We start from the raw sequence: 25,405 nt of genomic DNA on the forward strand, positions 1-25,405 counted from the left end.
GGCTAACTTTTTTGTTGTTGCTTGCTGTAGACCTAATTCAACATCATCCTCTGCCGCGACTCTTTTTCAATGATTTTTTCAATTTTTTTTTTTTATCTCAACGTGATACACTCTGCGCCTGCGCACTTTTCGTCAGATGCTTTTCGTAGTTATGAAACTTCTAAACTCAGGTTTTATAATCCAGGCTCGCTGGCCAATCAAGGAACTGTGATTCCGGTCACGTGATCGCATTTTTACGTAACAAACTGGTGTACACCTGTATGTTGCCAAGTCTCTATTGGCACATGAACTAGAGACACATTGTAGGCTACAGCTATGGCTAAACACAGTTTTTAAATACATTTATAATAACCGGCATACATTGTATGTCGATTATCTAGCCTACAATGTCGGTCCAACACCCCGACAGAGAGGACGACGTCGAAGGAAGAAGAGGATTCTTCATCGAACCAGAATACGACTGGGACGAGGAGCAGGATAATGTAGACCACCACACACTTATTTTACAAAAAGCTGATGCACTGGCATCAGAAAACCGTCTCAAAGAAGCCATCGATGTTTACTCGATGGCCTTGAGATATGGTTCTGTAGGGCCGGAGCAGATGAGCACTTTAGTGGATTGTATTCTGCGCAACTTCAAGAGAAAGCTGGGAAAGGATGAGGCGCCTTCGGAACGAAAGCTACATATTTTGGATAACGCCGGGGAGGAGGATGTTTTTGACTGCTCGAATTGTCACAGATTTCTAGGCGAGCCCGTGACTATCGGTTGTGGACATTCGTACTGTAAAAGATGTTTACAACATCAGCTGCTCTCCAAATGCAAGCTGTGTAGCGAGGTAGGAGGCATGCCGACGGAGCTTAAAACGAATGTGATTCTATTCGGACTTTTGGAAAAGTGGTTTCCCGAGGAGCTGAAAAGGTCTAGAGCTATTAGTGAAATTGAAGACCTGTCTCGAAGGAAACATTTCGAGGAGGCCGTATCACTAGCGACAGATATGATTGAATCTGGTGAGTGGGGGGAGGAAAGGCTTGTGGATTTCACTTCCCTTCTTTGTTTTGTATGCTATGATGAGACATTTAGGAAATATGTCAAAGCTTGAAAACAAAGTTATTTTAGTCATTCCCTGTTACTGTTTCTGGTATTTATTATTAAAGAGTAGGGAAGGGGAGTTCCACTGACTTATTGTCATGTGTTTGACTGTAGCTTTTTTGGCAGCGTTTACAGGCAGCCCAATTCTGATATTTTTTTCACAAATATTATCTTTTGACCGATTAGATCTGAAAAATATCAGATGTGGTTGGTCAAACGACCAAATAATTGGAAAACATGAGAATTGGGCTGCCTGCGTGAACGCAGCCTTTGTGCCACTGATGTAACCCTCGTGCCACCCTGTTACAACATTTCTTAAATTGGGCATGCGCACAAGCAGCGAGTTTCATAAGGCAGGTCGTGACACAGTGGAACGTTTTGTAACTAAGTAGCGGGGGATGGGTTTGCCAAACAGTCATGTTATAACGTTTGGTCCCCTCTCAAAGTCCGAAAAAGACTAAATGTGCTGCCCAATCAAGGCATGGCGGTGCAGTTCACGTGGTGGCATTTTAAACGGGTGTATTCTACCTGTGTGTTGCCAAATCTCTACTGGTACATAAGACACTAAAAAGTCAAATTGCAGAGAGTGTCAATGCAAATATTGCGAAGGCAATAAAAAGTGACAGCACGGAAGTCTACAGTCATTGCTGTAGGCTGTGTCTAGATTCCTTCAGTAATTAGATGAGGTTAATGACACCAGACATACAATTAGTGATATTAAAAAAAAAAGATACCTAAGAGATTCCTGAAAGTTGTCATTCTGTCTCCTATGGGTAATACTGAGCGATTAACCAACATTTCAGTTATTTTTCGTTTTTTAAACAACTAATTGACCGACATCTGTTAAATTATCTGAATTCCATTGTTTGTTTTAAAAAAAACAACTAATGTGAGCTCAGTGCTGTTTCTTTAGAGGAATCAGATCAAGCCCAAACTGTGCGATGTAGGCCTAGTAGGGAGTTTACATCATGCCAAAATGTTACATAGTTTAGTGCAGAAAACATCATAATTAACAACAAATTACCATAATCCATTGCTCGCCTACTTGTCCAGCCATTGTTTCTTCAGCTGCATTAACACAGGCAGCCCAATTCTGATATTTTCTTTCGCTAATTGTTATTTGACCAATCAGAGCAGCTCTGAAAAAGCTCTCAATGTGAAAAGATCTGATGTGATTGGTCAAAAGACCAATTAGTGGACAAAATATCAGAATTGGGCTTCCTGTGTAAACGCAGCCTTTTAGGCCTGCTATGTTAGGTTAGTTAGTGTGGGGGCAGACACAAGAGAAGACAGAAGAATGCACTATCGAGAGGGATAGAGACCAGTTGCTTCGCGAGGTATCTACCTGAAAATGAAATGAAGACTTGGAATGAAGTAATAGTCATCAAATAAAACAAATTCAATATACACAACAACTTAAATATATTATTAAAGTAAATGATGGTTAATAAGTAATAACCAGTAATGGGCAGTCACTAACTTCATGGGACTTTTCATTTTTATTCTGTGTTACAGCATTCAACCAACATAATGCATAGAGCATTTAATGTAAAAAAAAAAAAAGAATTGAAACCAAAATGAAAAAAAACGTCATTATTTTGAAACCGACCTCAAAATCTCACTTTGACAGCCATAGGCCTTGTTTGATGGTTCAGCTTCTCGGAAAGCAATTTATTCCTGGAAAATAAGTCTGAAATCGATCAGATCAACAGTTACAGATACTAACCAATGTGAAGGCCTACTCAGGAAGTATGTACTGTAGATGCGTGTTATTACATCGAGTAGTATGCTTTGCAAAATAGCATGCACAATGACATGCTAAATGTAGCCCTAGCGTGTCATGTAAATACTTATTGAATGATAAGAGCGAGAATGTTGAGAGAAAAATGTGTCTAACAATCTCTTGTATGGTTGTTGACCTCACAATTAGACCAAAATATTCAGAAGCTGTTTCTTCAGAATACATTTATTTGCATATATATATATTTAAAAAAAAAACGCTAAAGAGAAAAAAGTAAATGCTAAAGAGTAATAAAGTCATCCGTTCTAAGCCATGCTAAACTGGTGTATGTTTATACATTTAATAAGGGGGTGTGGAGGTATAACATAAAGATGACAGATATCTGAGTCAACCTGAAGTTGTTCATGCTGTGATGTAGTATTATAATGGAGTTCTGGATTTTCTGGAACCCGACTTGCTGTTGCTAGAAATACGAAGATTTCTGCTCATGCAAGATCCGCTAGCCTACTTCCTGTCAGCTACTGCTCAGTCACTCTGTGACTCCGCTGCCGCTTGTATACAAAATAGTATAAATAAACATAGTTCTTGGACTGTAAAAAACAACAACAACAACAACAAAAATCACTATATACTATTGTAAACATAAGCACAACAGAAGCTAGAGCCTGCACAGCATATCAAACAAGCAAGACACAGACAGGCAGTCGTTACACACATTGGCTAAACAGGGATCAGACTGCAGGTTATATGGCAGCAAAACTAAAAAGATGACATCATCACACACACAACGCTAATTGTTTTTCCCCAATGCAATGTGTCGACTCCGTCTTGCTTGTGCTACGCTAATATCCATGACAACAGAATGAGAAAGTTGTAATGTAGCCTTCATATATATTTTTGGAAAGTTTGTTCAAATCGCAGCTGTGCAGTAATATTAGGCAGAGACATAGCCTACTTCATCATGTCGGATCAAATTGGTTGAGGGGTAGGTAAAGAGAGAACCGCGAATGTGTGTGTAAAATAACACGTGCAGAACGGGATTTGCATTTTTAGATTTGAGAAATACATTCCCAGTGGGGCGGGTTGCGAAAACTCTTTATTCAAAGCCTCGGCCATATTATAAGGTCACCTCCAAGACCCTTGCACCTCTGTGAAGATAACTCATCAAACTGCACAGGCTCCCCTCTCTCTTGATGTTAAAACTGATCTCACTTATTAATAAATAAATATTTGAGCACTTATTGAATATAAGTGTAGCCTAAAGCTGCTTTCTTTGATTTGGGTTTAAATGAGCGCAAAAAGCATTGTTTGGTCTAGAGGTGGAAAGTTGTGCCCTTATCTTTCAACATTGTTTAATGTGGAAATGTTGGCAACTGTGAGACACGGTAGCAAATGTAAGAGCCCATAGCCAGTGTGGCATTTTGGGTTAGCTAAGGACTTCGCTGAGGTGACTTTGGTTTTGGGGCCTAGACGTGTGACACAGTTGCAGTGCCAACGCTGTTGGCACAGTCGGTCACCACCACAGAGCAGCAAGAACCAAACAAGAGGTGCCACCGCTATGACATCACTGTATCTGTCTGAGACTTGGTGAGCTAGCCAAGCCTGAAGCACATAAGCTAATATGGAGTAATCCCCCTTCTAGTGAAGTGAATCACAGTCGTTATCTGTCTTTTCCCCAATACAACGGAAAACCCACCGGGGTGCATCTCAATAGTCTAAAGGGGCTTAGTTTTCTTGACCTTGTCCTTCATCTGTACTGATCTACAAAGGCATGTTAGGTTAAAGCAAACCAGACAGTGTCTCCTATCCAGGGGTCTTGCTGGACAGGAGACAGGGTGGGTGAAGGAAAGGAGACCGGGAGAGGAAGCCACTTTGAACTATGGAGATGCAACCCTTGTGCGCTTTGTAGACATGTCCCTCTAGCCACAGGCTCAGAATCACAGAGGCCCATCTTGGACCACAAACCGCAAACAAGATGCCACAATGTGTGTCTCTTTTCCTGCCAGCGACGCACATGATTTTGAACATTCATCATAGAAGACCAAATAGGCCTAGTCTATGAACTCAGCTGAAAGCTGGGAAGCTTAACCTGGTCTACAGTGTTTTCCCTGTATTCATTTAGCCTCCATACAACAACAACAACAACAACAACAACAACAAAAATAACAATTCTTTTTTATTTATATATATAAACAGTATATTTAAAAAAAATAATATTTGTTTTTTTTAGAAAACAATCTTCAGGATGTAAAAACACTTTCAGTGTAAACTTAAATGACTAAACCCACACAAAGTATGTAGAACATATAATTGACCTACATACTTGTTTTATAATGTATTCTTTGAGAATTAGAAATTACCAAATAAATGCTACAACGGAAATTTCCAAAACGTTGAATTTAGATGTATTTTTGGCATGGCTGGATTACTGACAGGCTACGTAGTGTATATGCCCAGGGGCCCTGATTGGGGGTCCCTGTTGATTTAAAAAGCCATGGCAAAATGCTTAGAATTGCAGGAAATTTGCTTTCACACTTCAGAAGTTTCTCTCATTTATAGAATTGCAGGATGCTTCTCTCTGCCGATTTAAGACCTTCCGGACCAATTTCATGCCTTGGACCATTAACTAGGACTACTCTTTGACAGGAGTGTCACGGTCTTCACAGGCCCCCAGTGTGCGGTCTGGAGTGGGAAGTCACGAGCTCTGCTGGTTGGCTACTGCGTAGCAGCCTAGTGGTGCCAAAAACCCTGGTCTGCACTAGAAAGCCTATGTAAATTAAGATTGCTAGAACAGACTCATTTATTTTAAATTTTTTAGATGCCCATTTTGGGCTCTATAATGTGTTTATTATGATCTAGTTCGATCCCCTCGGTAAACTCTTTAAAAGTTTGCTACCAACCAAGATATTTAATTAAATAGTGATCGCACCCTGATGCACGTGGTATTCACGTGGTATCCGGTATTGATGCCGATGTCATCTAGCAGCGTTGGGTTGACTCTCGGGTAGGATGAAAACGACTACATCGACCATCATCCTTTGCTAGTCACGGCCACTTTGACCATGATCCTAAGACATTTTTTGTTGCCATTCAGCTCCATTCAGCAATATGGGGAGCTTCAAATACATATTTCATACTTCATGCGCCATCAGGAGTTTTCCGTACGAATATGTGGATGACGTACAGTTACTTCGGAAAGTATTCAGACCTCTTCACTTTTTGCACATTTTGTTACGTTACAGCCTTATTCTAAAATGGATTCAATCTACACACAATACCCCATAATCACAAAGTGAAAACATGTTTTTAGACATTTTTGCTCATTTATTGAAAATAAAAAACAGAAATACCTTATTTACATAACTATTCAGACCCTTTGCTTTGAGACTCGAAATTGAGCTCACGTGATTTGGAAAAGCACAGACCTTTCTATTATTATTCGACCGATTAATCGGAATGGGCTTAGTTGTCTTGACCTTGTCCTTCATCTGTACTAATCTACAAAGGCATGTTAGGTTAAAGCAAACCAGACAGTGTCTCCTATCCTATATTGAACTTTTCATAACAATCAGAAATCGGTATTTTTGGACACCGATTTGGCCGATTTAAAAAAAAAATATATATAAAAAAAAAAAAAAAAAAAATCAAATGATTTTTTAACTCATTTATTTAATCTTTATTTAACTAGGTAAGTCAGTTGCCTCGTTCAGGGGCAGAACGACAGATTTTCACCTTGTCAGCTCGGGGGATTCAATCTTGCAACCTTACAGTTAACTAGTCTAACGCTCTAACCACCTGCCTCTCATTGCACTCCATGAGGAGACTGCCTGTTACGCGAATGCAGTAAGCCAAGGTAAGTTGCTAGCTAGCATTAAACTTATCCTATAAAAAACGATCAATCAATCATAATCACTAGTTAACTACACTTGGTTGATTATATTACTAGTTTCTCTAGCGTGTACTGCGTTGCATATAATCGATGTGGTGCGTATCGTTGCTACAATGTGTACCTAACCATGAACATCAATGCCTTTCTTAAAATCGATACACAGAAGTATATATTTTTAAACCTGCATATTTAGCTAAAATAAATCCACGTTAGCAGGCAATATTAAATGTGAAATTGTGTCACTTCTCTTGAGTTCATTGCACGCAGAGTCAGTGTATATGCAACAGTTTGGGCCGCCTAATTTGCCAGAATTTTACGTAATTATGACATAACATTGAAGGTTGTGCAATGTAACAGGAATATTTAGACTAATGGATGCCACCCCTTAGATAAAATACGTAACGGTTCCGTATTTCACTGAAATAATAAACATAGTGTTTTCGAGATGATAGTTTCCGGATTCGACCATATTAATGACCTAGGCTCGTATTTCTGTGTGTTATTATGTTATAACTAAGTCTATGATTTGATAGAGCAGTCTGACTGAGGGGTGGTAGGCAGCAGCAGGCTCGTAAGCATTCATTCAAACAGCACTTTTGTGCGTTTTGCCAGCAGCTCTTTGTTGTGCGTCAAGCATTGCACTGTTTATGACTTCAAGCCTATCAACTCCCGAGATTAGGCTTGTGTAACCGATGTGAAATGGCTAGCTAGTTAGCGCGCTAATAGCGTTTCAAACGTCACTCGCTCTGAGACTTGGAATGGTTGTTCCCCTTGCTCTGCATGGGTAACGCTGCTTCGAGGGTGGATGTTGTCGTTGTGTTCCTTGTTCGAGCCCAGGGTGGAGCGAGGAGAGGGACGGAAGCTATACTGTTACACAGGCAATACTAAGGTGCCTATAAGAACATCCAATAGTCAAAGGTTAATGAAATACAAATGGTATAGAGAGAAATAGTTATATAATTCCTACAATAACTACAACCTAAAACTTATTACCTGGGAATATTGAAGACTCATGTTAAAAGGAACCACCAACTTTCATATGTTCTGATGTTTTCATGTTCCGTTTCATAATTTATTTGAGGCTAAATGGATTTTATTGATGTATTATATTAAGTTAAAATAAGTGTTCATTCAGTATTGTTGTAATTGTCATTATTACAAATATAAAAATAAAATAATTGGCTGATTAATCGGTATCAGCTTTTTTTTGGTCCTCCAATAAATCGGTATCAGTATCAGCGTTGAAAAATCATTATCGATCGACCTCTACTTTCTATATAAGGTCCCACAGTTGACAGTGAATATCAGAGCAAAAACCAAGCCATGAGGTCAAAGGAATTTTCTGTAGAGCTCCGAGACAGGATTGTGTCAAGGGACAGATCTGGGGAAGGGTACCAAAACATTTCTGCAGGATCTGAATGCTTATGGAAATGCCATATTTCCGCTTTTCATTTGATTTTATAAATGACAAAAATGTCATAACCTGTTTTTGCTTTGTCATTATTATACTTTGTGTATATTGATGACGGGGGGGGGGGACAAATAATCAATGCATTGTATGTGCTATCACTATCTACTGGTTTTAATGTCTATGTGTCTTCATGTCATGTGTTTGACATGGAATCCTTCTATGCATGTAGCCTAAGCTCTCATTCCGTCATAATTTGCTATTATGTTTTAATGTATGCTTTTCTCATGACATGGATATTTCGCCCTAGAGTTATGGTCATCTTCGGTGACAGATCAAAACATATTTTGAAATTGGGCTTTGTCTGAAATTTAAAACTTTTCTATTTTTTTTCATCAAATAATTTGTCTCTGCTCTCCTCCTTTTTCCTTCCCTCCTTTTTTCCCAGATCCTGGGGATGAGGCAGTGCGGTGGTCACGGGTCAAGGCCTACACCGGGCTCCAGCAGTACCGATTGGCCCTGGAGGACGCTGAACTCTGTCTTAGCTCTGCCCACTCTGCAGAGGTAGGTTACTGGATCAATGGGGCAAACTGTGTGTTGAGTTCAGTAGGCACAAGTGTAGAAAAAAAAATATTTAGGAAATTAAAACAAATGTTATCGGAGGTTTTAAGTTTGCTGAGGCCTACTTCATTCACTTGTCTGCTCCCCAGCACTATCATTATCCTTAGTACTTACCAGGCACCCTGTGACACTTTTAAACAGGAAACTAGAAGCCTATAGCTCCGGTTATATCCTCCACGCTTTTTACACCGTGTGATGCGTCATGGAGGGAAAGTGGAGGCTGATTAGTGGCTCAGTCAGGTTTAAATGTGTTAGCAGAGCCATCCTGAATACGAACCGGTAGGATATATTTTAGGATGTCTTATCGCTATAAACAGCATGGTTCACTATGTCCTCTAATTCTATTTTTAAGTCTTGATAAATTATATAATATTACGGTTTAACCTTCCATCCCTTTGGAATTTTTTTCTGTTATCAAATGTTGATTTGTTTTTCCTTTACGTAACGTTTTTGATGGAGGGTTCTGAGCCTCTCATTTGGGAGTTGTGCATTTGTTTGTTACACATTTGGTCACACTTTCTTTTCACTTTTCTCTGTACCTTGAGCTATTTTAATGGTCCAATGCAGATGTTTTTATTTTAATACCAAATAATTTCTGGAATCATTACTGTCACTGTTTTCAATTCAAATGGGCAATTTCACAAGCGAGAATTTTGCTAAGACTGTCTGGGAGTGGTCTGAGTGGGTGGGGGGGGGGGGGAATTCTGATAACTAGCTGTTATTTGCAGAGAGGTTTGGAACTCTCCTTTCTTATAGGTCTATGAACTAATTTACAACCTGGTGATGTCACCAGGCAGGCCAAAATTCCATCCCACCAAGGCTGAAATGTCAGGTGGTCTTTTCAAACCACTCTCACTCTCAAAGGGCAATATCATAATTTTCATAATTTGACATTATTATTCCAACCTCATAGTGTGGAAATATACAGTGGGGTCTGAAATTGACACCCTTGAAAAAGATGAGCAATAATGACTGTATAAAATAAATAATACAAATACTTAGCTACTGTATATTGTATGCTCAAAGAAATTGGGAAGTTATAACAATTTATGCTAATACAATTGCTCAGAGAAAGAGATTTTGTTTTAACAATATTTTTTTTTCTCAAATGGTAACGGTCAAATAATCTTTAGACCGTTACCATAAATACTCTTATAAATAAAGTAGCCAAAAGTTTAGTATTTGATCCCATATTCCTAGCACGCAATGACGACATCAAGCTTGTGACTCTACAAACTTGTTGCATGTTTTTGCAGCACGTTTTGGTTGTGTTTCAGATTATTTTGTGCCCATTAGAAATGAATGGTAAATAATCCATTGTGTCATTTTGGAAGGACTTTTATCGTAAATAAAAATATATAATATGTTTATGAACACTTCTACATAAATGTGGATTCTACCACGATTACGGATAACCCTGAATGAATTGTGAATAAAATGTTTATTTATTTTGCTATGGGTGGGTGCTGCTTTGGTGACCAGTGAGCTGAGATAAGGCAGGGCTTTACCTAGCACAGACTTATAGATGACCTGAAGCCAGTGGGTTTGGCGATGAATATGAAGAGAGGGCCAGCCAACGAGAGCATACAGGTCGCAGTGGTGGGTAGTATATGGGGCTTTGGTGACAAAACGGATGGCACTGTGATACACTGCATCCAATTTGCTGAGTAGAGAGTTGGAGGCTATTTTGTAAATGACATTGCCTAAGTCAAGGATCGGTAGGATAGTCAGTTTTACGAGGGTATGTTTGGCAGCTTGTGGGAAGGATGCTTTGTTGCGAAATAGGAATTCTAGATTTAATTTGGGATTGGAGATGCTTAGTGTGAGTCTGGAATGAGAGTTTACAGTCTAACCAGACACCTAGGAATTTGTAGTTGTCCACATATTCTAAGTCAGAACCGTCCAGAGTAGTGATGCTGGACGAAGGGCAGGTGTGGGCAGCGATCGGTTGAAGAGCATGCATGTAGTTTTACTTGCATTTAAGAGCAGTTGGAGGCCACGGAAGGAGAGTTGTATGGCATTGAAGCTCGTCTGGAGGTTAGTTAACACAGTGTCCAAAGAAGGGCCAGAAGTATACAGAATGGTGTCGTCTGTGTAGAGGTGGATTAGAGAATCACCAGCAGAAAGAGTGACATCATTGATGTATATAGAGAAAAGAGTCGGCCCAAGAATTGAACCCTGTGGCACCCCCATAGAGACTGCCAGAGATCCCGACAACAGGCCCTCCGATTTCACACACTGAACTCTATCTGAGAAGTAGTTGGTGAACCAGGCGAGGCAGTCATTTGAGAAGCCAAGGTTATTGAGTCTGCCGACAAGGATGCAGTGATTGACAGAGTCGAAAGCCTTGGCCAGGACAATGAAGAAGGCTGCACAGTACTGTCCTCTATCGATGGCAGTTATTATATAGTTTAGGACCTTGAGCGTGGCTGAGATGCACCCATGACCAGCTCGGAAACCCGATTGCATAGTGGAGAAGGTATGGTGAGATTCGAAATGGTCGGAGATCTGTTTGTTAACTTGGCTTTCGAAGACTTTGGAAAGGCAGGGTAGGATAGATATAGTTCTGTAACAGTTTGGATCTAGAGTGTCTCCCCCTTTGAAGAGTGGGATGACCGTGGCAGCTTTCCAATCTTTAGGGATCTCAGACGATATGAAAGAATGGTTGAACAGGAATTTTTGCATTGTATGTTAATCCTATTCAGTGAAGCCTGGCAACTGTATTGATGTTGAGTGATCCAGGTCTTGTTGGCTCTTGTTGTCAGGCTACCTGCATTGTGTTCTAACTAGGGCCCCTTTTCCCGATGAACACTTCCTGTTGAACGAGGGAGAGCTTGGTTTGTTGTTTTGAAAAGATTGTTGTTTTTAAAGTGTATTGGAAAGTTTCTTAGTAGCTAACTAACTTTTTACTTTGGATCCCGCGACGCATTTGGCATCAGTTGCTGGGACTGCTACTCTCTGTCCAGTGATCCTGCCGACCAGTGATCCTGCCAAGGCCGAGTCTGAGGAGCTATTTGGCGTAGCTGCCTTTCAAGCTAGTGGGGTTTCTTGAGGGCTTGAACACAGCCCGTGTCCCAGTTTGCCATTGTGCCTGGGACCTCGGATTGTCCCGGGTTTGTGGCTGTCGAGATCCCTGATGCTTGTTGTGTTCAATCTTCCCCGTGACCTGGCTTGTCTGGAACTGTGAGGATTAGCAGCGTAATCTACGCTGTTCGCTACCATGACAAAGACCAAAGCCAGCGGGAATACCGTTGAGGACAGTGGTGTCTCTCTATCACAGGTGAAGGGTCTTTTAAACAAACAAAAATTGTTCTACAAGCAGTTACAGCAACAAAAAATAGCTTCAAGTGTTTTGTCTAAATACTGGTCGATTCAACTAATAAAATAATGGACGACCTGACCAGAGAGGCCCAGGACCTGAAGAACAGTTTGCAGTTCTCCCAGGGTCAGCTCGATGAGGTGAAACAGGAGAACGGGAAAGGAAGGAAATAACTTATCCCAGCCATGAAAACTTCCAGCGCACGTGAGGACATTGCTTACATCTGCTATGACAGGCTCATTGTCCACCCTCCCTCCCAGAAGCCTGGAAGGCATGAGAGAGTCAAGCCTATGGGTTTGCAGCTTCAACCCCTCAGCACACACACACCAATTGATTAATGGAGTGCTGAATGTATATATTTATTCTCTTGTTTTGTTTGCCCTCTTCCATATTATGTCTATCTCTGATAAGCTACCCAGGAAAGGGATGACCATAGCCCATATTAATATATGTAGCCTTAGAAATAAGGTTAATGAAATCCATAACTTGCTAACATCAGACAGCATTCCTATATTAGCCATTTCTGAGACTCACGTAGATACTTCATTTGATGATACAGCAGTAGCAATTCAAGGATATAACATCTATAGAAGAGACATTTATGGGGGAGGTTTTGCTCTATATATTTAGATCCATATCCCTGTAATGCTTTGAGAAGATCTTATGTCAAGTGTTATTGAAGTGTTGTGGTTGCAGGTCCACTTGGCACATCAAAACCCTTTTGTTGCTGTAGGCCACCAAGTTCTAACAGTCAGTATCTAAATAATATGTGTGAAATGCTTGATTGTGTATGTGATGTAAACCGAGAGGTCTACTTTCCTGGGGACCTTAATAAGTACTGTTTTTCATCAAGATGTCTGCTTAAGAGGAAGCTTCTCAGTGTAACCAGTGCCTGTAATCTGGTTCAGGTTGTTAATCAACCTACCAGGGTGTTTACAAACACTACAGGGACAAGATCATCCACATGTATCGATCACATTTTTACTAATACTGTAGAACTTTGCTCTAAAGCTGTATTGGGTGCAGTGATCACAATATAGTGGCTATATCCAGGAAAGCCAAAGTTCCAAAAGCTGGGCCTAAAATAGTGTATAAGAGATCATACAAAAGGTTTTGCTGTGACTCTTATGTGGATGATGTTAAAAATATTTGTAGGTCTGATATTTGTAGGTCTGATGTGATTAATACGGCGCATCCAGACTTGATGGATTTATGAAATTGCTTCTTCCAATTATTGATAAACGTGCACCTGTTAAGAAACTGACTGTTAGAACTGTTAAGGCTCCATGGGTTGATGAGGAATGGAACCTGTAATGGTTGAAAGAGATGGGGCAATAGGAGTGGCTAATAAGTCTGGCCAAACATCTGACTTACTGCAAATTGATAAATTATGTGACTAAACTCAACAAAAACAAGAAACTGTTATGAAGCCAAGATCAATGATATAAAGAATGATGGAAAAAAACTTTGGAGTACTTTAAATGAAATGATGGGCAGAAAGGCAAATTCAACTCCATCTTTTATTGAATCAGATGGCTTATTCATCACAAAACCATTTGATGTTGCCAATTATTTTAATAATTACTTCATTGGTAAGGTGGGCACACTTAGGCAGGAAATGCAAACAATGAACAGTGAGCCACCGTATTCGAATTTTGTAAAGTTAGTGTGGGAGAGGTGGGAAAATGATTGTTATTGATCAACAATGATCAACCTCCTGTCATTGACAACTTAGATGGAAAGCTACTGAGGATGGTAGCTGACTCTAGCCAATCCTGTCTGTCATATCTTTAATATGAGCCTAGAGGAAAATATTTGTCTTCAGGCCTGGAGGCCTGGTCTTCAGGCCTACTACTCAAGCGGCCTTTACTGGTTCTATGCTGTCAGCTTTTTACTTATTAATGAATTGATTTGATTTATTTAACCTTTATTAAACTAGGCAAGTCAGTTAAGAACAATTTCTTATTTACAATGATGGCCTACCAAAAGGCCTCCTGCGGGGATGGGGGCTGGGATTAAAAATAAATAAAATAAAAAATATAGGACAAAACACATATCATGAAAAGAGAGACAACGCTACATAAAGAGAGACCTAAGACGACAACATAGCATGGCAGCAACACAACATGACAACAACATGGTAGCAACATGACAGCAGCACAACATGGTAGCTGCACAACTCTTAGCACAACATGGCAGCAGCACAACGCTTAGAAATCTGTTGGGAAAAAATTACCAAATGTTTTTTTGAATTAACAATAGACTTTCAGCATGCTTATAGAGAAGGGTACTCACCATGTACTGCACTGACACAATTGACTGATGACTGGTTGAAAGAAATTGATAATAAGAAGATTGTGGGAGGTGTACTGTTAGATTTCAGTACGGCTTTTGATATTATTGACCAAACTGATGCGTTATGGCTTTTCAACCTGCCATATCATGGATTCAGAGCTATCTATCTATAGAACTCAAAGGGTTTTCTTTAATGGAAGCTTCTCTAATGTCAAATATGTGAAGTGTGGTGTACCGTAGGGCAGCTCTCTAGGCCCTCTACTCTTTTCTATTTTTACCAATGACCTGCCACTGGCATTAAACAAAGCCTGTGTGTCCATGTATGCTGATGATTCCACCATATACGCAACAGCAATCACAGCTAACGAAGTCACTGAAACCCTTAACAAAGAGTTGCAGTCTGTTTTGGAATGGGTGGCCAGTAATAAACTGGACCTGAACATCTTTAAAAGTAAGGGCATTGTATTCGGTACAAATCATTCCCTAAGGTCTAGACCTCAGCTGAATCTGGTAATGAATCTGGTGTGGCTGTTGAACGAGTTGAGGAGACTAAGTTACTTGGTGTTACCTTAGATTGTGAACTGTCATGGTCAAAACATATAGATTTAATGGTTGTAAAGATGGGGAAAGTCTGTCTGTAATAAAGAGATGCTCTGCTTTTTTGACACCACATTTCAAAAAAGCAATTCCTTCAGGCTCTAGTTTTATCTTATCTTGATCATTGTCCAGTCGTGTGGTTGAGTGCTGCAAGGAAAGACTTAGTTAAGCTGCAGCTGGCCCAGAACAGAACGGCACGTCTAGCTCTTCATTGTCATCAGAGGGCTGATATAAATACTATGCACGCCAGTCTCTCTTGGCTAAGAGTTGAAGAAAAATAATATAAGAAAAATGAATGTGCTGAAAATACCAAATTGTTTGCACAGTCAACTTACACACAGCTCGGACACACACACTTACCCCACCAGACATGCAACCAGAACAAATTTAAGAAAGCGTACAGTATTATATTGAACCCCATTATTGCATGGAACTCCGTTCCATCTCCGTTCCAGCTCAAATGAACAGCAAACCTGGTTTTTAAAAAAACAGATAAAGCAACACCTCATGGCACAAAGCCTCTCCCCTATTTGACCTGGATTGTTGGTGTGTGTGTATTGATATTGTGCAGCGACATAACCTATCTCCCAGAGTCTCCACTTTGAAGTCTTACACTCATTATAACCCCGTCCCTCTCTCTCTCTCTCCCAGGGTTTCTACTGGAAGGCCAAGGTGCTCCAGGACATGGGCCAGGTGGACGACTCGCTGCAGGTTTTCCTCCACTGTCTGGCCCTGGACGAGGACTTCACCCTGGCAAAACGAGAGGTGGAAATGGTGAGAGAAGGAGTTGGGAGGGAGAGTGATGTTGTTGTTGAACTAATTTGCTTTGGAAATGATGGTTAAGTCCCCTTATTCTTCCTGGAAGCTTTGGAACTTGCCATGAGTGAAAGGAGATATTGTATCTTCTCAATGTCTTTCTTTTCTTTGAAGATTTTGCTCTGTTGAGCCAAACTTCTATGTGTATCAATGATAGACTCCCCCCCCCCCCCCCCTATCACAAATGGCAGTGCCTAAGTTTATAAACTAGAATAAATATATATTTAAAACATGTTTATCTCTAGGAGCGTTTGAAGTTTAGACCCCTTAGCGCCATAGTTCGTTTCATAAGAAGCCATTTGCTCTCTGAGTACCCCCTTTTGTCTTACTTAAGCCATGCGTTTCCCGGGTACAGATTTGCTTACCATCCATGAAAAGGAACACTGTGTGCCTTCCTTTGCTGATGGCCTTGCATCGGCTAGCGAGGTTATTACCCGTAGCATGGGCCTAATGGAATCAAGCCCTTAGGCGCTTGCGTGAGAGATGGAACATATCGGGCTGACAGCGGCCTTAATAACACAATCACATTATTTATAGAGAGAAGCGTCTGTTTTTGCGGGTGACGGAAAATGTAGTGACTCTGATGCACTGTGAGTTTTGCTTCGGTGATGACTTAGTTAAGGTTCAGAGGGCAGTAAAGCGTGTTTCTTTTATTTTTTTGTGGACACCCTGTTGAAAAAGAGTTGGAATGGGCATAGTTAGGCCTATCCGTCGCTTTGCTTCTCTTTTTGGTTACACTTTATTCTCCTATTACCACTTGTATCTGTTTGGTATGTGCTATAAAAGTACTTGGTAACAGTTGGGACGTTACGTAATTTGTTACAATTGAAGCACCATGACGAAGAAGCGAAGTCTTGGGTAGTAATTAATGATAATATATTCACTAATTAACGTGGTGTCTCAGTTAAAAGAAAGCGTTAAAAAATATTTTCCTTCCACCCTCAACACCACATCCTGACTTAGACTCCCATGTTTTTGAAGCTGTGTTTTTCCATGCAATTTCTGTAATCAACTGACGCAAGTTTACTTTCAAGTGAGCCGGCCCTGCTGTAATGACATAAACCGCCATCTTCATCCCAAATGGCACCCTATTCCCTATAAAGGACATTACTTTTGACCAGAGGCCTACGTCGTGCGCTATGTAGGCAATAGGGTGTAACTTGGGACCGAGACGACGTGCTGTTACGTAAGCCCGAGACACTGTGGACCGTTGTCCGATCTCAATCGCTGACGGGGGTTTCCGATGTGAAATGTCGGGGGGGGGGGGGGGGCCCTGGTGGTGTGTCAGCGGGGGGGGGCCTGGTGGAGTGTCGGGGAGGGGACCCTGGTGGAGTGAGAAAGTAGGCCTGTGTAACTTTGATCGTGTTGTTGACGTGCGGATTTGCGTCCTTGTTGTTTCCCTCTTTAGGAAGAGCTTTGTCTGGCTGAGTTGTTGAATGCAAATGGCTTCTCTTTCCGCTCAAGATGGGTATTGTCTGAAACCTGCTCTCACGGTTTGATTGAAAAGAGCTATGTGGGATTGTCTGTGTGATGTTTGTGCCTGTGTGCCTAAGCAAAGGTGTGTTTGTGTTTTCTTTAACTCCTCTAATACGGGGAGTAGCCTATCTCATGAGGTGCTAAAAAAATGGGGCTTAATACATCTCCTTTTTAAATGCTGATGTAAACACAAATTCCCCATCTTGTGATCCTGGATGGGCCCCAGGTTAGCAGATACAAAAGTTGGCTGTTTTGTGTGTCTGGGAGTAACGGGGGAATGGATGAGGATTGGATAGATTTAAAGCAATTGGAACGGGGCCCGGGGGTTCGTCAGCATCTAACAACATGTTTTGGACTGAGAGAGTGAAAGAAGGTGGAACACAGAAGAGGAGGAGAATAACATTGAGATATATATATATATATAGGACGGGAGGGATTGGGTGGAGGTAGAGTGACAGAGAGAGTGCAGATTTAACCTTTTTTTGTTTGTTTTTGATGTCAATCATGTTATTGTGAAGCCAAAGGCAAATTTCCACATTGTCTGGACAAGCACGTTTTTTTTTCTATGTCTAAACCCACGTTGGTGCCAGTGGTCACTCCCAGTCTTGGCCAGCCACTTTACTGCATTGCGGTCTAGTCGGGGGGGGACACATGCTTGGCATAGCCTAGCCTAGCCCCCCCTTGGCTTCAAGACCTTAAACTTAGCCTCTAACTACATCTCTGTCTGACTGGAGAGGGCATTCCTAGATAGAGAATGACCCTTGCCTCACGTCTTGTGTCCCCCTCCTCTGTACTGTGTAGTGTCCGTGTGAATCTGTCAGGATGTTGTGTTACTTTGTTATATTGTTATTGTGTTGTTAGCTTCTTCTTGAACTTGGCTTCTAATCCACTATTGTTGGGGATTTTCTTTATACGCTGTTCATGTGAATCGTGTTATAGGTTCCTTGTGATCTAGGCTCCGATTCCTCCATATTTGTCAGATTTCTCTATCCAGTTGCACTGCTCCGATGGCTAACGCAATGTGTACCGCAGATACTGTGCGACCTGCTGTCTCCGGCCGGAGAGAACGTGAAGGTGGGCCTGAGGGAGACGGCGCAGAGCACATCGCCTCACCTGCGTAGTAAAACTGTGGTGGCGGACGCCCAGGCCAGAGCCCAACAGCATCAGGCCGAAGCCAAACACCCTGCCCTGCACCAAGTCCAGGCTCGCACTTCCTTGGCAGGCCCCAGCTCCGTCGCACAACACGAGGTACGCTAACTGGCGCGCTTGATACAGCCCTGAATCACTAGGGCGGTCTTAAAAGTTCAACAATGTCGAACACTCCTTTTAACTTTTTTTTAACTCTCTCTCTCTCTCTCTCTCTCTCTCTCTCTCTTTCTTTCTCACACTTCTCTTCCCCCCTCCTCTCTTTCCGTCCAGAAGCCGGGTCGCTCCGGGAGCCTGGAGCGTTCGGGCCTCAGCCGCGGTCACTCGGCGCGAGCCCACGGGCCGGGCCTGGGTCTGGGCAGCTTGGATGAGGGTCTGAAACGTGTCTGCTCCGCACCCCAGCTGGGGGACCAGGAGAAAGGCGTGCTGCTGAAGAGGAAGCTGTCGGCCTCCGAGGGCGGACCCCACGTCGTCTACAGCCACGGGAGCAAGCATAAGAAACAAGGAGGTGGGAATCAAGACCGCTGCTAGTATGTCGTAATTAGAAAGGGAATAGTTAAGCTCAGGGATATTCAACCGCGGGCAGTTTTTTCCTTTAGCAGATGGTCTGGGAAACGGAACATAATTACTAATCATTTGTAGACTGCATATTGACCTCAAGAAGCCCGAACATGATTATTTCAAACCTTGCTTCCATTTGTATATGATCAGATAACTTTGGGGGGCGAAATAAAACCACCCACGGGCCAAATTCCTGTTGGGGAACCCTGGTTTAGCTTGAGTGCTGGCTCTTTACATTGTTTTTAAATTGGATTATTCCTGGGTTATAGCAACTAAAATATGCACGCCGTGTATATCAGTGTGCATAGCCGGAACCGCCACAGTGTCAATTAGCAGCGGTCCCATTAGCCACTGCCAGGTACCTTTGCTGTGTCTGTGTTTGTATGCGTACTTTGGGTGTGTGAAGTGCTTGACGTTCTCCTGCTGTTTCCTCTGTAGGGGCCTGTGGTGTTTCGAGCCAGGGAGCCTCAGCGCGAGCTCACAGAGTCGTGCCCAGGGACCTACTGGACCCCAACGACCTGGAGTGTTCCCTCTGCATTAGATTGTTCTACGAACCGGTGACCACGCCGTGCGGTCACACCTTCTGTAAAAACTGCCTGGAGCGCTGTCTGGACCACACACCCCAGTGCCCCCTCTGCAAGGAGAGCCTCAAAGAGGTAAGAGGAGACCACCACCAACGACCACTCAGCGCCTGCTTTTCTTAGAACTGGAAGGGAGTCCTTAGTTTCACTAAGGTTACGTCTCAAATGGCATCCTGTTCCATATATGGGGCACTACTTTTGATTGGCCCTGGTCAAAAGTAGTGCACTAAATAGGGAACATGGTGCCATTTGGGACAGTCCCTAAGACAATTAACTTGGGGAAGACTTCTTCTTAAAGGGCATGTCCTCAAAAAGGAAGCTTAACCTTAATCTTCTTTCCTTCCTCCTCTCTCGCTCTCTCTCTTTCTCCCCCCCCCCCAGTACCTAGCAGCCAGGAAGTACACAGTCACCAGTGTGCTGGACCGAGTGATAAAGCAGTACCTGTCTGAGGAGCAGTCAGAAAGGCAGAAGACTCACTTGGAGGAGACCAAAGAGCTCGCAGAGTGAGTTGTGCTCCTTACATGGAATTCTGACATAGAATTAACCTAGAATGTCCATTCTGGTAATTGTATTGCTATGGCTTCCGGCTTCTCTCTGAACCCTTTTCTCTCTTTCTCCCTGGTTGTCCTACTTTAAAAAGTAAATAAATGAATACAGCAGAGATCATGCAAAACACACACAGCAGACAGGTTCACCTAATGTTAGCACTGACTGTTAGATGGAATTCTATTTATATAGATTTTTACTTCGTCTTTGGAATGCACGTCACCCTTGAATCACTTTGACTTGTGAGAGATGCTCGAGTGTCTCAGCATCATCTAACTCTCTCTCTCTCCCTCCGCAGCCTGACGAAGAATGTCCCCATCTTTGTGTGCACCATGGCCTACCCGACCGTGCCTTGCCCCCTGCACGTCTTCGAACCGCGCTACCGCCTCATGATCCGCCGCTGCATGGAGACCGGCACGCGGCAGTTTGGGATGTGCATCAACGACACTCAGAAAGGGTAGGAACGGTGGCGCCCGATACAAGCACCTGCTGGTGTTGGCAAGCGCACGCACACATTGACACGTAGACACTCACTCAAATGCGCACACACACACACACCATTCTGATGCGCACTAATGCGTCACCTTCTGTCACCTCACCCTGGACAACAGTTAAAAGGCGAGAGGGATGGGGCGGGGCCTGCAGATTTATGAAAATACTAGCTAATAGGATTTTGACTGAATCAAATCCTCAAATCAAATCCAACTTTGAAGCCTCCTCCTGATGGAAAAAGACAATTCAAAACATTTGAATGAGATTTAAGCATGTCTATATGCTAATATTTCTGTGTTTCAAGATGCCTTAGGCTACTGTACCTTCTCTCAAATGAGTTGAATGCCGACGTTTGACTTGACTATGCAACGGCCCTGTGTAAGTTCACTTAAACGAAGTAGGCCATTGACAAATCACTGCAAATCGACTGCTTACAATGAGCCAGTACCTTTTCACAATGCTTTGAATGGCTGTCTGATTTAACTATGCAGCGACCATGTGCAATATATTTGTGGTCCTCTTCAGCTCAGTTGGTGGAGCGTGGCGCTTGCAATGCCAGGATAGTTGGTTCGATCCCTTACGTAAAATGTATGCAGGCATGATTAAGTTGCTTTGTACAAAAGCGTGTAATTATGTATGCAACTGTATTTTAGCAATATCGATAGACCAATATAGACCATTGGCAAATCACCTCAAAATGACTATATGATTACAACAAAGTACAGTTCAGAATATTCCCGTTTCAGATTTGTGGAGTATGGCTGCATGCTGATCATCCGGAGCGTCCACTTCCTCCCAGACGGGCGTTCCGTGGTGGACACCATCGGAGGGAAGAGGTTCCGGGTGCTGACCCGCGGGATGAAGGACGGGTACTGCATCGCCGACATCAAGTACCTGGAGGATACCAGGGTAAGAACCCATGTTCTCTTACTTGAAAATATTGGTTCTGATTTTTATTTTTTTATTATTGTTTATTTTTTTGTAAAGAAAGGATTACAAAATAATCCTCTATTATACAATAAAAAACACAAATAGAGACAAAATTATATTGAAATCCATTTTCCATAGGTGTGAATAGCTTGATAATAATTCCCACTCACAAGTTTAGCACAGCTTGAATTAGCCTAATGTTTTAATTTAAATAATCCACTTTTCATTTCATCATTCACCCTAGAAGGCCTCCTGTAAAAACAAAATTGTATTTTAGTTTATCAGAGGCCATTTGTCCATGGATTATGGGTAGTGTGGTGTTTTGGTGAATCCTACACTGCAATCTATGCTTTCAAACCTAATGTCCCTCTTGTATGGTTAAAATGAGTTGATTGGTTGATTGACAGGTGAGCGACGACGAGGAGCTGACACAGCTGCAGCAGCTGCACGACGCCGTTTACGAACAAGCGCGCACCTGGTTCCAGAACCTCAAGAACCGCTTCCGCAACCAGATCCTTCAGCACTTTGGCGCCATGCCCGAGAGAGAGCCCGACATCCAGGTCAGATCTAAGACACAAACCGCATCCCATCATATAGTGTTCCCCCTCTCCTTTAGGGCTCACTATAGCAAAATGTTTTGCAACAGAGTATGAACGTGATTGTTTCTTATTGGACAAGTTCAGTTAGTCCCTCCCTGTTTCAGGCTTTCTTCCATTTGGTCCTTAAATTAATACGACCCAGGTTTACAAAACAGGAAGTAGCTCCGTTAATGCAGTGTTCAAGAATGGTGTGGAGTGTCGCTCCCATAGAAACAGAATCTCTTTCTATGGTTTCTCCACTGATCTAGAATAGATCATTGTGGGTAATTCTTAACTAATCCTCTGGAGGAAGGTGTCAACCCCTTATCCTCTACACTTACGTCACAGACACACACAGATATACAATTGGAGGCGCAATATCCAAGGGAGGCATAGCATTTTTCATGGAACATTTGGAATGGCACAGTTATATAATTGGGATAATGTGTGGCTGGACCCTGGCTATATATGGAGATACTAGGATTAATGATGAGTGTCTGGGGATGAACCATAGTTAAGAATAGATTACATTTCCGCTGCGTGTGTGTGTGTTTCTATTAAATGTTTTGTCATACCTGTGTTATATGGTCTAATATACCACGGCTTTCAGCCAATCAGCATTCAGGGCTCGAACCACCCAGTTTATAATAAACAACATGTAACTCTGACACAGCAACATCCAATAAATGGCAGATTAGGTTCAAGCTGCTTAAGATGCAAGCTAATTCACCACATCAGTCATTTTCTGAGATTCTTGGTTCAATTATAGAACAGCCTATTTAAGATACCGACTCTCTAAATGAGCTACTACATCTTGTAAATCTAAAGTGTCTCCATTATATCTGTCTGATGTAAGGCATGTACTGAACTGCGGCTGACTCGCTAGCCTCTACTCTCAAGTTCCTTATAGATCTGAAATGATTGGATAGGAGTATCCAATATGGCAATTATTCCACCTAGTCTTTCAGATGTCATGATGGTGTTTAAATCTATGCAATCACATTTGTTTGTTCTGTGACCCCTTAAAGCCTTTTGATTTTGTTGGTGGCCCAGCAACAACAAAAAACAATCGCCAACAAGCCATTGTCTGTCCATTGTTTTGGGTGAGTGATATCATGTTTCTGGTCAGTGATTTTCCTTTCCTCCTCTCTTCCAGGCGACACCCAACGGTCCGGCTTGCTGCTGGTGGCTGCTGGCCGTGCTGCCCATCGACCCTCGCTACCAGCTGTCGGTGCTTTCCATGACCACGCTGCGCGAACGCCTGGTCAAGATCCAGCACATCCTCTCCTACCTGCAGAGCATCCCCAACGAGTAGAAGAGTAGAGTTCTACCCGACCACCGCTACTTCTTACATTCTGGTTCCGACACCGTGTACCTCCATACCACATCTAACAACACAGACTCCCACGACTCCATACATCGGATGTCGCTACTTATTACTGCTGAGGCATCCCCCACAAGACGTCCGTGAGACATCTGGACAGTGAGACGTCAATGAGACATCTCCCTGAGAAGACAGAGTCACACAACACTTCTACGACACCAGCAAGATCCCAGTCACATAAGCAGCTAGCTTTAGCAACACGACAGCTAGCTTTAGCAGCACGACAGCTATCACACACCAGCTAGGTTCATCAGCGAGAATCTACAGACGGCTGAGAAATCAGCTGAATTCTAAGAATTGGTCTTATCTCTTGTAATGACGCTTTCTCTCTCCGTCTCTCTCTCTCCACCCTCCAGGGGCGTTCTTGTCTCTGGTTTTTGGTAGGCTGAGATAGATGTTTCTCTCTCTGTGATGTTGGCCACTGTCAGCTTGGTTACTAGAGAGAGAAATTGGTGAAGGAGATGTCTCCGGTTGTCTTGTCTACTCAAGACGACCCAAGCAGCCTCTCTATTCGGTCACTGTTGAAGGGTAAAATGGAGGGGGCGGGTGGATGTGTGTTTGTTTCTATGGGTGGACGGTGCTTCTGTGCAAATCCCAAATGCTGAAATTGAGTCTGTCGGAGGGGGAGGGGGAGGGGGGGGGGGGGGGGGGGGGGGGGTGAATTGTAGAAGGTTGGTGGTAACATATGGAGGGAGGGTTATACTAGAATTGTTTGTGTGCTACAAAGCCCAACAAGTGGGATGGTGCAGCCTTACAATTACACTGAAAAAAAAAAAAGTGTGAATCTTACTCTTCCAGTCATTAAGCCCCTCTGTCACTTCTCTCTGTTGACTAAACGCACAACTTCCTTCACCGCTGCCACCTGGTGGTGGTGGGACCCTGGTGAAAAAGAGAGCTTCCCCCTTTTTTTTATTCATGTCTCCCAAGTTTTTACTTTGACATAAATGTTTTGTTTTCTTCCAACACTTCAGAAAGAAAACCCTTGTGGCAGCCATTTTGTCCAGTCTGTAGTATAGCTACAGATGTTGGACTGTGGTCTCGCGACGCTCCCAAGTTCTGTTCTCATTAACAGTTTTTTTTTTCATGGCTGAAAACAAGGCGCAACTAAAAAAAAATCCAGACTTCCAATATACATTAATTACTCTGTATTTTGTTTTTGTTGATGTTTCTCAGTGGATACGAACCTCTTGAGTCCCGATAGCTTATGAAGCGTCATTGATTTTGCATTGGGGATGTTTCCCATTCCGAGTTATCCATTCTTGAGAGAAACATCAAAAGTCATCCATGTGACTCGAGTGTTGTATTTCCTATCTCTCTTCTAAGCCAAACCTTTCAACTTCCTGTTTAAATTCAATGTTAACTGAAGTCATTTTTAAGGACAGATATAGATAAATATATATTTTGACAGTATGTTTGTATGTACAAAATCACAAAAGGGGAACTTGCAATATTGTGACACAGTGAAAAAACACTAAACAATGACCTGCATTCAGCACTGCAAGGGTTAAAAGTCACCCTGTTGTCAAGTAAAAAAACAGTCACCTGCCTTTTGTCAAAAAAAAAGGACTAATATAGGTGAATATATCTGGGGTGGTTGATTTCAGACTCATTTTTGCCTTATACCATTTTAGCGTTTTGCTTTGAATGGCACAATGCGACGGCTTGGTTAGCGTTCCTTCTGCCGTACTAGTAATTGTGATATTTGTGTTAATTATTTGTTGTTTCTTTAGCCGCGTCATGGCCGAATCGTTCACAATGTGTATAATGTATGTCAATTGCGGCTTTGTTTCGTTTAAACCATTTTGTTTTTGGACAGATCATGCTTTCTCTCGAATGTTTAAATTATCAATTTTCAATAATAAATGAACTCATTTTTTTCAACTCGAAGCCTCGTGGTATTATGTTAACGTATGGAGTAAATCTAACCCATGAATG

General features: G+C 42.2%; 1 protein-coding gene across 2 annotated transcripts; it reads left to right on the plus strand.

The window, feature by feature from the left end:
• Positions 1-253: 253 nt before the first annotated feature.
• On the plus strand, positions 254-25,351 carry LOC139418816 (LON peptidase N-terminal domain and ring finger 1). Of its 2 annotated transcripts, none has more exons than XM_071168538.1 (11): positions 254-1,008; positions 8,577-8,692; positions 15,612-15,734; positions 18,285-18,500; positions 18,672-18,906; positions 19,398-19,615; positions 19,922-20,043; positions 20,385-20,543; positions 21,325-21,487; positions 21,916-22,068; positions 23,243-25,351. In XM_071168538.1, exons 1-11 carry the CDS (start codon positions 387-389, stop codon positions 23,399-23,401), a joined length of 2,286 nt encoding a protein of 761 aa, XP_071024639.1. In that variant the 5' UTR covers positions 254-386; the 3' UTR covers positions 23,402-25,351. The 2 variants fall into 2 exon arrangements, with proteins under 2 accessions (XP_071024639.1, XP_071024640.1); XM_071168539.1 differs by having other exon boundaries at positions 18,675-18,906.
• The last annotated feature ends 54 nt before the right edge of the window (positions 25,352-25,405 follow it).

This window comes from Oncorhynchus clarkii, chromosome 10 (assembly GCF_045791955.1).
Source record: "Oncorhynchus clarkii lewisi isolate Uvic-CL-2024 chromosome 10, UVic_Ocla_1.0, whole genome shotgun sequence".
Lineage (NCBI taxonomy): Eukaryota > Metazoa > Chordata > Actinopteri > Salmoniformes > Salmonidae > Oncorhynchus > Oncorhynchus clarkii.